At 40.8% G+C, this 17,038-nt stretch overlaps 1 protein-coding gene across 1 annotated transcript; it reads right to left on the bottom strand.

Moving 5' to 3' along the window:
* Positions 1-268: 268 nt before the first annotated feature.
* SKP1 (S-phase kinase associated protein 1) lies at positions 269-15,239 on the bottom strand. Its single transcript, XM_067566403.1, has 6 exons — positions 15,081-15,239; positions 11,424-11,520; positions 4,809-4,882; positions 3,340-3,483; positions 2,075-2,215; positions 269-556 (listed from the first exon to the last, which is right to left on the bottom strand). The coding sequence occupies exons 2-6, from the start codon at positions 11,518-11,520 to the stop codon at positions 521-523; spliced, it is 492 nt and encodes a 163-aa protein (XP_067422504.1). The 5' UTR covers positions 15,081-15,239; the 3' UTR covers positions 269-520.
* Positions 15,240-17,038: the final 1,799 nt, after the last annotated feature.

Raw genomic sequence — 17,038 nt, 5'->3', positions numbered from 1 at the left:
CAAGTACTAACTTACTCCAAGAGTCATTATCCTTCAGACTTAGAGGTTTGGAGGAAAACAACTTCTACAGGGTTTCTTGGGGAACCAGTCTGAGTGTTCTTTGAATAAAAATATGCTTTGTTAATTCTATTTCAGAAAACTTTTGCAAGTGGTTTTTATTTACAGAGGCAAAGTTTAAATGCTTATCTAAATTCTGACATCTCAAGATTACACTGTCCATGTCCAGTTACAATGTTATGAAAATGATAGCCTGAGGTGCTACTTCCCATACAGAATTGACGCTTAGTTCAGTTTTATTCATCGCAAAGTAAAGTAAAAAGACATCGGATTACACTGGTAAAAACTCAACCATCGGATTTAAATCCGTACTCAAAAAACACTACACATGCAAAGGGAACAATATCCTGCTAATACAACTTCATTTGCTGCTGCATTTGTCTAATATTAACAATTATAAACAGAGCAGTGCAACTAGTATTTGGAACGATCCTTACAGTGTTAGAGTGTCAGGCACAATATTTCACTTCTCTTCACACCACTGGTTCTCTTTGCGTACCTGAAACAAAATAGTGTTAATTAGATGTGCAATACACATGCTATGAACTTCTAAAAACTAGTTGGACAAAAACATCCACAGTGCCATCCTGGATTACACTCCTCTCCTGTAAAAGAACAGGACATTGGAAAAAACCCTGGATTTGGTTTATGTGGTTGAAAGTCTGCTGTAGAAACTAGTTTTTGTAAGCTATTTACCAGTGCAGATTGAGAAGTTACTGAAGAACATTTATTCACTTCCAACCACTTCCTTAAATAGCTATTCTTGAATAGGACATACAGTCTAATTAACTACTCATCTTACTATACATATATGACTGAGGAACAGCTGAAGTGCATTAACTTTGCACTCAAGTACTATCATCTGCTCTATAGATGTCTGCAACTTCCAAGGTACTCCGCTTAAAAATGGTTGTTTAATATAATCATTTTAAGATAGACCATAAAGCAGTTTTATTTTAACTCTTTGAAAAGCCTTATTAGGGAAATTCTGAGCAACTTGAATCTTTGTAGATGTTTGCCCCAACACCCCTATGGCTTTATTGCTGAGGCTTTGGAGAGGGCAACAAAGGACTACTTACGGCAATCCTATTCTATTACTTGGAGCACCATGTCAGGGCAGAGTGGGACAGAATGTCCTAATGTTGGCTTAGCTTCAGTGATTTACTTGGGGCTTGTCTACTCTCTGGAGGCTACAGCAGCATAGCTACAGTGCCATAGCTGTGCTGCTGTAACCCCAGAGTGCAGACACTACCGCAATCAAAGGGGGAGTTTCCAGTCACTGTACTAACTCAACCTCCGTAAGTGGCAGTAGGAAAGCATTCCTCAATCAACCTAGCTGTAGTAAACACTAGGAACTAGGTCAGCACAGCTACATTACGCAGGGATGGGCGGGATTTTTTTCACACCCAAATGATGTAGCTTGACCTAGCTACATTTTAAGTTTAGACCAGGCCTTAGTCAAAAAACAAAAAGTTTAGCAAGTCTGACATGGTGGTATTAATTCACTTGGGAAACAGTCAACATGCTAGACTACATTAACATGTAAGCATATGTATGCACAGGGATAAGAGACCTGCAATACAATCATAGTTGGCCCTAGTCAGCTGACTCAGGTTTGTGGGGCTAAAAATTGCTGTGCAGATGCTTAGGCTGGAGCCCCAGCTCTGGGATGTTGGGATGGTAGAGAGTCCCAGAGTTCAGGCTCCAGCCCAAAATTAAACATCTACTCAGTTATTTTTCAGCCCCAGAGCAAGAGCCCCACAAGCCTGAGTCAGTTTAAAAAAAAAAAAAATATATTGTGGCTGCCCTGCGTTATCCCTGTGTAGACATACTTTGAAGAGGCAAGTTAGTTGGGGCACCAATTCCAGCAATATTGCTTTACACATTTATAACATTTAAATAAAAAATCCTAGTTTTATCTGGAAAGTCTGTGTGTTAAACACAGCTATAAACACTAGTGGGAATCCTTCAACAGATAAGCAATCCAGAATTTAATTAGACCTAGACTATGGAGTACCTGTGCTTCTTCCTCTTCAGTGAAGTCATTCTTGATATTGAATGTCTTGCGTATTTCTTCTGGAGTTTTCCCCTTAATCATATTTGCAACCGTCTTGCATGTGACATCAAGCAAACCTTTGATGTCTAAGTAGTTTGCAGCCTGCAAAGAGAGTTGCCAAATTTTAAGTCTTCAAGTCAATGCTCTGCCTCCATGGATGTACAATTTAAACCAAATACAGTCTACCTTCATTTTATGATAAACTTATTACTTTGGAGTTCGTTACAGCAGGTTTTTAGATACAGGACTGTCCTAGTTGAAAGGTTCAGAACAGTTTTAAGTAAACTAAAAATCTGAGACATTCCTATTAGAAAAGGCTTACAGAAGCCTGTGAACATTGAGGTCGTGTGTGCAGCCAGTTGACTTATTCAAGCAATACAGCACACTGGATGTACCAAGCGCACACCAATTTACGTACCAGTAGGGTCCAAGAGAACTAGGCCTCAAAGCATTAAGACTGAATTTTGAGGTTAGAAATGGGTTCAGGCTGCTGAACAGAATCTAAGACACATTCCTATTTCAAATGAAGATTATCAAGTCTGGAACCAACTTGACTCAAGTACGTAGAAGGCATGGTTACTGAACTTGAGCACAAAAGTAGGTGCCTAAATTTGTATTTAGGTCCTCAAGTGCACATTGAGCTGCTTAATATTAGGTAAGTATTTGAAGTGGGTCCACAACACATTCTCATGAATGATTTTACTCTGAAATGGGGAAAAAAATCAGACCAATTTCATCACTTATCTACACCACCAAGATAAAGTTCAAAAGTCTAGAGCAGGGGTGGGGAACCTCCGGTCCGCGAAAGAATTTGATCGGCCCACGGGCGGGTGGGCGGGAAGTGCGCGCCGCCAAAACCCTGCCGCCGTCTGCCCATTTTCGGCAGCGGCGGGAGCTCGGAGGTGGTTACTGGCCCACGGCACCCCGCGGACACTGTAAAACCACGCCGCCGAAAAGACGGAAACGGCGGCGGCATTTCGGCGGTGGGGGGTGGAGTCGGCGGCGGCGCGGTTCCGTGGGGGGGGTCGGGCAGTGCGCGCGGCCGAAACCCTGCCGCCGTTTGCGCTTTTTCGGCGGCGGCGGGGGGAGATAAATCGGCGACATGGCCCGCGAATGGAGGCAGCAATATCAAAATGGCCCTTGGCAGGGAAAAGGTTCCCCACCCCTGGTCTAGAGAATGCAGCTGTGCGCTGAATAAAGCATCTAACAGAATATGGACACCCTACCAGGATAAGTTCAAAAAGCGTCCCTTGATCTACTTTCAGGAATTCTTGGTCCCACACAGGGATGTCATCTGTTCGCTTTTCTTTGTTTTCATCATCCTCAGGGGGAGGTGGATCATCCTTGTGGTGGGTGCACCACTGGATCACCTGATATTAAGACATTAGAATCAATAAAAAACTTAAGTATTTCTCATCAGCTCTGTTTAGATTTAGATTACAGGAACGGTTAATCCTCCAAAACCAGGGCGGGGGGTGGGAGGGAATCTACAAAATCTTGGACACAGAGTGGGCGGTGTCAGTGCTATTTGTGCCAGGTAGTAAGACATGCACAGACCCAACAGTCTTAAATACAAGACCCTGGAATTTCAAAGCCTTTGAAAAATCATTACCCAGTCACTCTCTCAAAAGGAAAGTCAAACGTTTTGATTCTGGAGACTTCCCTAGATACCAGAAGCTATTTATTTGAGCAGACTTTTAGATATTGCACTAATGCAAACTTAATCAAGTATAGATCTGTGCTCTTAACGTCAATGCTAACACACGAGGGTTAAACTATGATCTTCTGAATACAGTTTTGAAGACTGTTTAACAAGAAAATTGCCTTCCTCGACTAACAGAATACCACCGATTAGCAGACAGTCTTGTCAGACATTAGTGCTACTCTGCATAACTGGTTATGAATTTTGTACGAGGGAGAAAACAAGTAGTCTATAAATATGAAGCTTTTTATTTAGTCTGAATGTTGACTAGTGTAGTGTTTCCTGACCACTATACAAGGAGCAGGGGTTGCCTGTCCTTACAATCCACTCTTGCACTCTGACAAGAAGTTTTATATAATGCACATCTCTAGCATCACTGGTCAAATAATGCTCATCATTAAATGAATTGGGATAGTTCTAACATTTAAACTGGTTCAAACTCTTCCAACACAATGCAGACAGGGTCCTTGATAAAGACATGACCTGTACATTTGTTCCTCCTTCCATCTGATCTAGTAAGAAGAGATTCCAGTCCATTCATGCATTGGCCTTTAAATAGCTGAACATAAGCCTCCAGATCTTTCATTTCAATTTGGTATGTTCAAGTGAGTCCTCAGATGGCACCATAAGAAGTCCACAACTGAAGAACACAAATGAGTGTGTGGCTGCTGGGTTTGATGGACAGCACTTCTATAGTATGTCTGGCAACAGGTAGTGCCACAGTTACTGGCTCATCCGTTGAGCACAAATATGAAAAGATTTGATTTGTATGATTTACATGAAAATCTGATCTAAAAATTGAAACTGCAGTTCAACAAATCCTGCTTTTGACTGCTATACGTTTTTTAGAACATATTAACTGTAACTGGCACACAAAGTGTTTAAACCTAATTATTCCCAGTTCTCATTAAGTGATGGCTCAGTCTACATAAAAACTTCATGTTTTGAACATAGTTCAAAGCTACTAATACTAGCACCTGGGTAGTATCTTACCTTTTTTAATATAGCTGCATTAACATTTGGAAGAGGAACTGGGTCATCATCTCCTTCATCATCCATTCCCAGATCTAAGAAGTGAAAAAAAGAGTGAGTGAATGGCAAGCTAAAGCATCTAATTTTTCTGAAATTCAGCTAGTTTAGTCAACCCACTACTACACACAGTTCTGATACAGAACGTTGCTAATCCATTCAATTTGTATTCAGATTAAGGTTCAGGGTGGATTGATTTAAATCAAGGCAATTTAAATCATTGATTTAAATCACGTTTTCCCACTGATACTACTTCACGTATTTCTTAAACAATGGTGCAAATCTGATCACTAAAATATGTTAATTTACAACTCAATACAGCATTTTACAACACCTAGGAGGATATACTTTGTGTAATTTTTTAGATTACTTGATTTTTATTAATTTAGGAAATAGTACATAATATTCATTACCTGTGTCAAGCTGCAGATGCAGCAGTAGGAGCAGTACATTAGAAATGGTAAGAACTAAATCACACACACAACAGTACTTACATTTTATTAAACTAATCTTAAACGTTGCATAAATGTTTCACATTTGCGATTGCAGCAGTCTCCTGAGTTGCCGGCTATCCTTAACCTTTTTTTTAATTTTCAAATTTTATTAACTCTAACAGACAAGACATCACAACACTAGATGTACGCGGTCCTTAAAACTTCTACAACTAGCTCTCATCTTCCCCATTCCCACTGTCACTTTTATTCATAGACTGAAACAGAAATAAGAGTTTTCCTGCTTTTTCAACTCCCGGTCGATTTTTTAGCTTTGAGTGAATAATACCAAGTGATGAAAATATTCTCTCTGTGCCTGCAGAGAAAGCTACTGCTGTGAAGAGTTGGCTTAGCAACTGAAGGAACTCTTTCAAGGTGCCCGGCTAATGATTTCCACCAATTCAGGGGAGTGATTTTGTTCCAAATATCAGTAAACATGTACTGTTTAAATGGTTCCGCTCCGGCGCTGAAATGTATTATGACTGGCATAACTGAGGAGTGATTTTGAGATGCCCATGCCATGGCAGCAGCATCTTCTTCAGAAGTTAGGCATCTACCTTTATGTCTGGGGTCAAGAACGTTCGCAAGAAAATGTGGAGTTAGTGCTTGATCCATTCCCTTCTTTAATTCCTGCAGTTTAAACTTTCTGGTGAGATATTTCTTTCTTCAATTTCTCTTGAAGTGCCTTCCAAATTTCGACAGCATCAGCAATGCAGCAACAATTTCTCTGAAGTTGGTTTGGAGCATATCCTCTACATTATTCTTTAATCCAATGTTAGATACTTTGGATGAGATACTTCCATCTACTTTATCAGTTTTCTTCCCAAAGTTTTATGATAATAGGCCAGTTTTTAATAAATTGTTCAAATCAACCAACCACAGAATTCCATTGAACATCTTGAGGGAGAATTAGTTTGGATCCTCCTCTCTCTTCAATTAACCTGAAGAAAAAGGGTTGTTACGGAAGTATTTTGCGACTTCAACATTCTCTTTTATTCCTGGAGAAGGCATACTTAAGTCTTTGACTAAAAGATGCATTAATGGGCACTGCAGCTATATGTTATTAAGGAGCAGCCTTCTATTTTTTCTTCTAAGTATCTTCTCATCTTTGCCACATTTACAGCCTTGAGTGAATACCACCAAACGATGAAAATATTCTCTGTGCCTTTAAGACAGTGTCTTAACTAACTCCTCTGCCTTGCTTGGCCCAGCTGCACCACCACATAAGCACAGAACAATCCTATCTAACCTTTGTCTTTCTTTGCACATGTGACTTTAGTCTGCTGAGAAAGAAACTGAAGCAACTTTCAAGAAGCAAGAGTTGGTAGTTAGGCTGAACAGACTAGAGCCATTAATTCATTTTTATGAGACTAAGTGTAGGTTTAGCATGTTTGTGATGAGATTTAATTGTAACTTATTTTTTTAAAACAAGATAAATTTAGTATTTTATAGATTTAAAAAAACTGATTTAAATTTAAAAAAAAAAATTTTTAAAGTCTGATTTTTATCCACCCTGTTCTTAGATGAGGCTTCATAATACTACAGCTGCATCACTTTTACATGCTATGTAACAGAATGCTCATCTTACATCCAAGTAGCTCATAATCCTACACTTATGCTGATAGTTTAATGTAATCTTGTGAATAAGGAAACAAAATACGTCAGGTGTTAGATTACACTGAAATAGGGATGAATAGATCAATCCTACTATTAACAACGTTGGATAGTTAGAAGGAAGACACTCTTTAGCCACTACCAGCCTTCCGGTCCAAAATTTGCCATAAATTCTCCAAAAAAATTACCTTTGAATCTACTATTACATGGAGGTCTCAAAGAGCTACTGTTGAATTACAGATCATGTTCTGTCCTCTCTGCTGGAGCAGTTAATACAGGAGCTATAGAGATGCTGGGTATTTGGCTTACAAGCTGTATACTGAGGCTTAAAAGCCATATTCGTTTCCAGAGACGAGGTGGGTAAAGATATTACTTCACCCACCTTGTCTCTCTAATACCCCAGGACCAACATGGCTACAACACTGTATATATACACAACATTATTTTACACTCTGAGGCAACGGCAAATCACTATCATGTTAAGAAAACTTTTAGGGAAGTTGGTAAAACCAATAAGCATTGTTTTTAAAAAAGTTCAGCGTATACTTGAGACATGTTTAACACATTTATGCTGTATTGAATCAAATTCAGATTTAAGAGACTAAAAGCATCATGTAGAGAATATTGAAAGCACTCTGCTATTCATAATGTAGACTTTAATCCATATCTGAATTGAACTATCCAGGATAAATACCACTTTAAGGTAATTGCCCTGATTAAAGTGATGCACCATAAGATTTTATTGCAAAGCACGATACCAGAACTGGTATGTTATCTTAGTTTGAGTGCCCTGTATAGACTTAGGCAGCCATGTAAAGTGATGCATAAAATTACCTTTTATGCACTTAATAAATAACTGAACTGCGCCACCCAAATACATTAAGAAATTAACTTAGTTAGAATACACCACTGTTGCACCACCACCTCCCTCCTCCAAGCATGCCTACAAAAAGTGGCAAACACACTCATGTCCTACCTACATTGGCACTCCACAATTACCACTAGTGGGAGATTTTAAATAGAAATGTTACTGTAGTATCTTGTTGCTGCAAGCAGACTTGGACAACAGGTATTGTGTATTTCACTAGTGATCATTTTATTGGAAACCTCAAATATACTGTTGAATGTGGTTGCATATATTGGTGCAGGGAGAGAGAAGCTAGTTGTCATCAAGTGTCAGAGTGCGGAACGAAGAATTTAAAACCCTCCTTTAAGAAAGCCTTCAGCCAGCAGATGTCCGCTCTAAAACCTCCTGACTAGGAAAGACCGTCCCCTGCTTTCTTGGTGTCAAATCCCTATCTGTCCCCTTTTTAACACTCCAGTTCCAGGCCTCCTGCTCCCCTTTAGAGAGAGAATTATTAACAGTCAGCATATGAATCTGCAGCACAGACGTCTGGGAGCAATATGAGAAACACAATGTGTTATTGCCACAAGGGATTCCAGAGCAGTAAGAGGCAGTGCCAAGTAATTCTGTAGTTCCCAATACGTGGTTTATCTAGTGTACTATATAGTACCATAAACAGATTTGTTTATAAGCACCACTTCTGATTTTCAATGTAAACTAAAAGCCACTGATAACACTCCAGAGTTCAACAATTTTCTGAACACTAAACGAAGTGCCAAGATACCTTTTGAAGGTCTTACCAAACAATTGCATTCTCTGCCCATCTGCTGAGAGATTTTTTTAATCACTTCCTGCTCATGCTTTCCAAATTTTCATTATTGGTCATGCAAAGTAGCATGACAATAACCAGCTTTTGGTGGTGTTTACAAATTGGGAACGAAGGACATAAAATTGTATTGCTTACTCTAAGTGTCTAGAATATTTTAACAGGCGTGCCTCACTGCTAAAACTATTTCTACTTAAGTGCATCCAGTCTATTCAGCTAGATCCGAAAGAGTCATTTCTAGAAGTTAAGGCACTAACATAACCCCAAAAATAATAAACTCAAAAAGAGTAAGAGCACAAACAGAACAGGAATACCTATCAAGAAGGATTAGGCATAGTTTGCCAGACATACAAACCATCTGGAGGACTTCTACAAGAAGTTTTTGTTTGCAATCTGTGTCAGCGGGAGATCAGAGCTAAGCATTATCCTGAATAATTTAACTGCTTCCAGAGATTTGTGACATTGCCTGTGCTTTAATTCTCATGTCTTTTGAGACTTTATGAAGTCTCATCCAGTGCTCCAACATACGAAGGAGAGATCTGTCCACTGTATTTGGGGTTGATGAAGCCACCTGGTCTGTCTGCTTTTTAATCTTTGTAGTATCTACTTATAGTTTAGCATATTACAACCGTGAGCTAGGCTGCATGCAAATGAAGGTAAGTAGCTTGCATTTTTATGCTCCTCCTTTCCAGCAATGTTGAACACCACAAGATTAGAAAATTCAAGGGGACATAAGCATTTAAAAGGGCTTTTGTCTAAGAATAAGTGAGACCTAGAACAGAACTGCTGTTAAGCATCAATACATTTGTAACTTTTAGTTCTCTGTTCCTACCGCTCCATGGGAATGCCAGCTTTCCTTATACCCCTACTGGCTTCAGGCAATATCTGAATGGGGCTTCTAAGTGATTGCCTCAGCCAGGTGTTTACAGGTATTACGGTCTTCCCTTTTTGTGATGCAGCTGAGGAGAAGACAGACTTCTGACCTCCAGGACCAAACAGAAGAGCTATCTAAGAAACAAACTGCCTAAATAAAACAAAGATTAACATGGAAAAATGTAACTGAAACAAGAGAAAGCGTAATCATAATCTAACCTGTGTAGGAGGTACACAAGAGAAAGCAGTATCTTACATATTTTAGATCTATATCCTTTCTCCCCACTAACATTGCCAGCAGAGAACATGTCAGAGAGGCTCCAGTTTCTAGGCTATTGCCACACTCCCACTGCAATAACGTAGTCTGATCCTCAATGTTCAAGAAGTAGCCTATTATTTGTAAACCCAAACATTGGTATTTAGATAGACATCACTCCTGAGGGCATAAATTTAGATCAAAATTGATTCACAGATTCACGCTACTGTAATCACCGCCCAAAGAAAATGGTTTGAGCCTGTGTTCCCCCCATTGTATTTATTTTAATAAGAGTCTTTTTGAAGGCACATCCACAAATTAGTTGTACAAAAGTCCCAATTAGCAGTTTAAGATGACTTCCAACAGTCAGCCTGAGGATGACAATGCAAATTTGCCTGCTTTCAGACTGTCCCTGATCAAAAATAGCTCAACCATAAAACAGCTCATTGCCTAAAGAAATATAAATCATATTTTTAATTCTGCTGTATCCAATAAGATTTGTCAGTGTCCAATTCAGTCACAATGTTTGAGGAAATAACTATTTGGAAAGAAGCATCTTTTCTAGCACCTTGAGAAAAGACAAGAGAAGTAAAATACACAAGTGAGTATTGTAACTGGCACCAGCACTTCAGAAGAAAGGCCTATAAAGTGAGCCAGCAAACTGGAAAAAGACTTTGGCACGTCTATACTAGGTACTTTGGAAGAGATTATCACTAGTGTCACAGGTGGAAGAAAGCTTCATGATAGACACAGTGGGGCAGACATTGCTCAAGGCCACTGGCACTTACACCATGCCATACCCCTGCTCAAAACTGGCTAAAGCAACAGCAATAAGAACTCTAGTCTTGAAGCCTTGTATACGCCAGGGCTGCCACCACATTGTTAATTTTTTGCTAAAAAAGCCTAATGTACACAAGGTTTATGGGAAACACTCATACCACAGACATGTCAAATACAGAGGTCATTTTCCAGAGACTATGCTGACAACTTTTACAAGAGATAAATATTCTCACATTAATTGGAAGATGGTTTTCTAAAGACTTGCACTGACAATTTGTCCTCTGTTGTGAACTGCCAACAGTGGAAGATTAATGTAAGTGAGACCTTGAGATGTACTAGGTATTTTTTATTTTTTTTAAACTAATTCAGCAACTGTTAGCAGTTAAAGATTCAAACAATAGGGCCAGTCTGATTCACCTGTCACCATTTACAAGTTCGTTTTTAACCTTCATCTTAGCTTTGATGTTGAAGATATGTTTGTTGTAACTTAGCAGCGGCCACTCAAATCCAGTAAATTCAACCCATAATATAAATGTTTTGTAGAGATCAGCTATTGAGCATGATCACATACCTAGAATCAGTTCATGTGCTAACAACTCAATACCTGTACTTTAGGTCAATACCCAAGTAGGTTGCACATCAAAACTCATCTGTATCTTACAACTACACCATAACAACCCACATTTAAGTGTTACTTCCAAAAAGTTTTTGCTTTGCTATTTGTGGTTGTACTAATCCTCTCTCTTACTACTATTTGTGCCTAGGACAGTGCTACGAAGAATCATTTAAGCAGAGTTGTAGCAATGCACCTCGGGTTTTTAAAATCCTTGATTTGAGAGATGTTTCCTGGGACATTATTTTGTGATAAGCTTTTATCTCAAATCTGTACTCTTACCTTCCAACATAGTCTTGATAGTTACAGATTGCTTTGCAATTTCAACATCAACTTCAAAAATTTCTCCATCTGAACTCTGCAGTTTAATTGAAGGCATCTACAACATGAGAAAGTCTCCAGTTATTTGCATGCAATAGTTTACACAGAAGTTTGTGTAGTACAAAGTGCTGTTCCCAAGTTATACAAGCCATCTTTGCCATTCATATTGCCACTTATTTAAGACAAATGCCATCAAGATGGTGGGACACACCATTGTACATGGAAGGGCAAACGAAGTGGTCCCCATACAACCAGAGACATCTTTACAAAATTTACTGTTTGCATAAATAAATCTTAATTCACTACATTTACTGTAAAGGAGCTGAGAGTGGAAAAAGAGTAGTCTACCACTGATTTAAAACTAGAAAGTGTCTAATAACAAGAGGCCAACACATTTCACATGTAAGTTTTAGGGCAATGACACAATGTGAATGAATATGTTGGCAGTAGTATGGATGCAGTAGCATCTCTCCCTGGTCTTGAATATGGTTTTAAGTTACACTAAAAACTCCAAGTGATCCCAAATACCAATGTCAAAATACAAGGATTAGTATCCTCCTTCAAAATCCACAAACCCCTTCTGCCAGTCTCAGGTGACTACTCAGGTGAAGTTTGATCCAAAAGCCCTTTTCAAATTCTGGTTTCTTGGACAAGTCTTCCTCAGATAAAACAAATTTGATGTATTACTAGTATTGAGCAAGTTTTCAGCACCTGCCACCACACTTATGGACTTGATGCAGAAGTTATGGGTGAGGTTCTATAGCCTGTGCTATGCAGATTGTCAGTCTAGAAGATAACAGTGCCTCACTGCTTTAAAAAAAAAAAATTATGCGAGTCCTTTAAGAGTGCTTCTGAAGTCAAGCTACTTTAAATGATAGTAACTGGCTTTAATTCATTACAGCTAATCTGTAAACTGTATTAGTAAATGTCTCCAGTTAACAGCTACTTGAAGCAAGCTTGCTTTCTTCAATTGCAGTGTTAAAGAATTAATCAATATTAAAATAATTGGGTCTATACTAGCTGTGAAAATGATTTAGTTTAACAGGAAAGGTCTTTGAAAGAGGCTATACTTGGAGAAGAGTCCGTATGACGTCATTAGCTCTAGTGACTTAGATGTCTCAAGATCTTTTTCAGTAATTTATTTCATATTTGTTATTTTGTTTTGCAGAAGGACATCACGGTTTAGAGCTCGTTTAGTGGATTATAACAAAAACTAAGCCCTGCATCAGTTATAGGCAGACAATCCAGTTCAAAATCTGTTGAAAAAGCTTTAGCGACAAAAGGTACAAAAAGCTCCTCACTCACATATCCAATTGATGTAAGCTTAAGATCCGTGCACAATAGTTCCTTGAGGGGCCTAAGACGCCACAGACCCAAGATCTACTGCAATTAAAGCAGATGAATGGCTGCATCCTTTTCAGGTAGCTTGTATGATCTGCTTTACAGTGCAGTCTTTATCATGTCAATATTGCTGATCCTGACTACTGCACCAAACCCAGCCCAATGGAGCCCAGCCAGTGTAGGTTATTAAGCACCACACAAGCTGAATATAGAACCTCACCTGAGAGGATAAGCACAATCTCATCAATTTATGCTTGTTAGAGTCAATCCTGTAACGCCACATGAAAATATTACATCATCTGAAGTGGTAGGGGTAATTTTGGACGGACTCAGACTCATGAGCACTGCATTTCTCATTTAATTGTAATCCTGAATTTGTAGCTACAATTTGTTACAACTATGGGTTTTTCTTTTAAGAAAGAGTACTGAATATTGATTAAAGTTACATCACTCAATACTATACTATTAAGCAGACCAGTCTTACAACGAGAAGCTTAGACTTCTTAAGTACAAGTCTTGCTTCTTACTTGCTACATGAAATGACTTCATGTCTAAAACAGTCTGCAAACTCTGCAATCCCTTTTACTTTTGAAAAAAGCCGTAATGAGACGAGAAGTCTATTTTTGACTATTTGAACTTTCTGTATTAGTTTCCTTGAGATTAAGTTACTGCTTCCACAATAGTTTGTTTAGAGTCAATACAGCACTTAATTTTCTGTAATTTGATTCACATCATAATACTGCTTGTTCCATAAGAAGACTGAGTCAGCATTATTTTAAAATCCCTATTTTTAGTCTATAACTATGCTGAAATATTCAATCTAGGGAGAGTCTCATACAACTAAGTATTTTAACTTTATGTTATCATATAGAAATTTCTTATTGTGATCTGGAAATACAAGACTGTCTTTAAATTGAAATTTTCATATTTGAGATTTACACTTTTCCCTGTGTGAGAATGTTTTTTGAAAGCAGCAACTTCAGGTTTACATTTGTTATTAGTGACAGTATCAAGTTTTCTTGTATATTGTCTACAGGCATGACACCTGCGTTGACACAATAGCTTGAGTAGTTAACAACATGACCTAATTAACTGCATGATATTAAGCAGTACAGAATGTCTCCACACAATTAATTGTTTAAAATTAAGCAAAGCAACTTGACATTATACCTATGGGGAGCTAATCAGGCAAGATATAGTCAAGGTGCAACAAATGCAAGAAATTAAGTGTAAAACTAATGTTCATACATGCCTAGATTATAGAGGTCTAGGATTATTACATATGCTACATGATGCGATATAGGCATAGATTCTGCCTTATCAAATTCAGTCCATGCCCAACTATTTACATTAAGGTCAGTTTCACACATTAGTTTTAGTACAGCCCTCAGAAACTCACTGATTACATCATTTTTAAAAACCGTGCTTCATTGTTAGTAGAAGAGACTACCTCCTGGAAGAGAAAGATCAGTTGCATTTGCAGTGTAGAAGGTTGAAAACAAGTCCACCAGTACAGCATGGTGACTAAGCAGAACAGTGCAGAGCCTATATTTGACAACACTGAGTCAGGTGAAGTGTTTTATTATTTAAGGGATGTACTTGAATTACAACATCATGCTCTCACGTTTTACTGGCCCTGGCTGCTTAGCTCAACCATCCACAAGGATCTTTAGCCTACTCTGTGCCCTGCAAAGCAGTTAAAGCACGAACTCCAGGCTCTTGCCCTGTACTTCTCAGAGTCGCCAGGATCAGACTCCATACTTGTTTAACGGTTTAAGTCGCAAGCTGACAGACACACACGCTCAGGAGACATGCTCCGTGGAGCCCAGGGCAACGAACAACACAGCGGAGAGGGTTTGCCTGGGTTCAGGGGCTCAGAGGGATCTTCCCCCTCAGCAGCCCCAGGGGAAGGGCTGCGTTAGTCCGTACCTCCCCCAGGCACTGCACCCACTCCGACCCGCCCTTCGCCTAGGGAAGCCCACGCCGTAAGTGATACAAAGCCCACGGGGCTAACGGAGGTCGCCTCCCACCCCCCGGAGGAAAAGGGGGATCCCCATGGAACAGGCCGCCGCCCATGGCAACCCCCTGCTAACACCTCCACTCCTCCCGCTTCTCCTCCGCGCGGGGCCGGGCCCAGCTTCTCCCGAGTGGCTGCTGCGGCCTTTAGCTCACTGGATCCCCGGCCTCGCCCAGAGCCCAAGGTCCCGCCCCCCTCCTCCTCCTCCGCGGGAAGGCGCAGCCCAGCTCGGAGAAGAGACCTAAGCCCTCAGGCCTCACCGCGAGACGGCGCCCGGCGACTCTATGTCCCTCCGCACTGAGCGAAACCCGGCAGCAGCGGCAGCGGCAGCAGCTAGGGCCCGACTCTGCGGCGATGCCTTTTATACCGCGGGGCGGGGCGGGACGCCGGGAGTTGGAAGGCGAAGGACCCCTCCTCCTGCTGCCTCACCGACCAACTGTAGGTGACCGCGGCGATCGCCTGAGCGAGCGTGAGGAAATTTTAGAATGCAGCCCGCCAACGGGACAGAACCGACCTCCACTTTAGATAGAGCGGGGAGGGCAGGAAGGCGGAAGGGATTTCATACATGTAAACAGAGGGGGGGGGGGTTAAGCAAGAGCCGAAGAGTCTTTCAGGCAAGGGGTGCGCATGCCAGAAAAGCTGCCGCCTCACATGGCAACGGGGACTCGGACACAGCCTCATAATGGGCGGAGGCGGGGCTTAGCGCGGCAGGTGCTCTGCTGCCTCCCTCCCGGTGCGTCAGGGCTGGGTACACTCCGCAGCCAGGCTGCTTGCTAGCCAAGTTCCCAGCGCCCTGCTGCCGCTAGCGAGCAGCTCCTCATCCCCCGCCGCCCTCCTCACCGTCCCTGGTTGCCACAAGGCACCACTAGCTGGAGAGGGAGGCGGGCGGGCAGGTCCTCCCAGCCTAGGGACTCTTGGGTTCTGTTCCCAGCTGTGGCACTGACTCGCTGTGTGGCCTTGGCCAAGTCACCGCTGTGTCTCTTTCCCCATCAGCAAAATGGAAGGGATAGAACCTACCTGGCAGGTCCATTAGGAGGATTCATTAAGATGTGCCAGGCAGGGGCCAGGTCATCCCAGGGGTGTACAACGTCCATGTTAAAGCCAGAAGGGACCATCATCCAAGTCCAGAGGTTCTCAAACTTCATTTGCTGAGGCCTCCCCCCATTTAGAAATATTTCAGGCTGTGATGATCCTCCTCTCCGCCCACCCCTGCCATGCTACCCTGACAGCTCACAACCCCCAGTTTGAGAACTGGTAGCCTGACCTCCTGCACATAGCAGGCCACAGAATAGAACTATTAGGTGCAACCACAATATAGATAATGATAATGAAAAGCAGGGGGAGGAATGCAAAGTATCATAGCAAATCTCATGCCACCTAGAACCTGTGTTACTGAGCTAAACACCACAGCCACTCTAACCTTCATAGGAACAGAACTCAGCCTCCAACTACAAAAACAAAGACCTCTACCACTTGCACTAAAGGGAAATCTCAGTCAGCTCTGTCAAGTGAACCTCATTTTCAGCAATTTAGTCCCAAAGTTCCCTACCTTCTACACAAATTGGTGTCCCCTCATTTTTATTGTTACAGCAGAAATTAATATCAAACTAAGGTTATAGCGAAATGATTGACACTATAAAAGAAAAACAACATTCTATGATTCCTGTATGAATAATCTGTGTCCATTTTGATTCTCTGACACACATTTGTGCTTCAGCAGGTTAAGATACATGATATTCATTAACTGTTAACAGTATTGTACCTCTGACACACAGTTGAGAGGTTCTGATTCTGTACTCTGGAGGGCAGGATTATTCAAAGGATGGTGATTGTATAACTACATATATTTTACTCTATGCCTCAGAAGGGTGAGTCAACTCTGCAAAGATCATACCTCTGCTTTCAAGGTATTGTACTTACCTGTGTGCACAAGGAGTGTATAACAATGAAACTCCCAGGTATCAATTCCTCTGAAGGAGCTAGGGATACAATTACTGTCTGATGAAGGGAGCTTGACAGCAACTAGGCTATTAAAAAAATTAATGTTGAGGGCTGAGGATAAATTTGCTAAGCAGCAATTTAATCTGAAAGCTGCACTGACAGCTAAAATCCTCTCAAATAAATGTGTTAATGCTGTCAATCGTTACATTAAATCTCATCTCCAATAAGGGAAATGCCATGTCTCTAATGCAGCCCTTGGTTTCTGAAGAAAGGTTGG

This window comes from Emydura macquarii, unplaced genomic scaffold, assembly GCF_026122565.2.
Source record: "Emydura macquarii macquarii isolate MOO-44397 ecotype Brisbane River unplaced genomic scaffold, CSIRO-AGI_Emac_v2 contig_2768, whole genome shotgun sequence".
In the NCBI taxonomy this organism is placed as follows: Eukaryota; Metazoa; Chordata; order Testudines; family Chelidae; genus Emydura; species Emydura macquarii.
The sequence above is the reverse complement of the archived record's forward strand: the minus strand, read 5'-3'. Positions and strand labels throughout refer to the sequence as shown.

Bases quoted from the DNA above. Each gene is read 5' to 3' on its own strand.
- SKP1 (XM_067566403.1), bottom strand. From the start codon at position 11,520: ATGCCTTCAATTAAACTGCAGAGTTCAGATGGAGAAATTTTTGAAGTT. The intron at 4,883-11,423 runs GTAAGAGTACAG...TTCACTTCTTAG, and splicing joins TATCAAGACTATGTTGGAAG to ATCTGGGAATGGATGATGAA. The intron at 557-2,074 runs GTACTCCATAGT...ATTTTGTTTCAG, and splicing joins CTGAAGAGGAAGAAGCACAG to GTACGCAAAGAGAACCAGTG.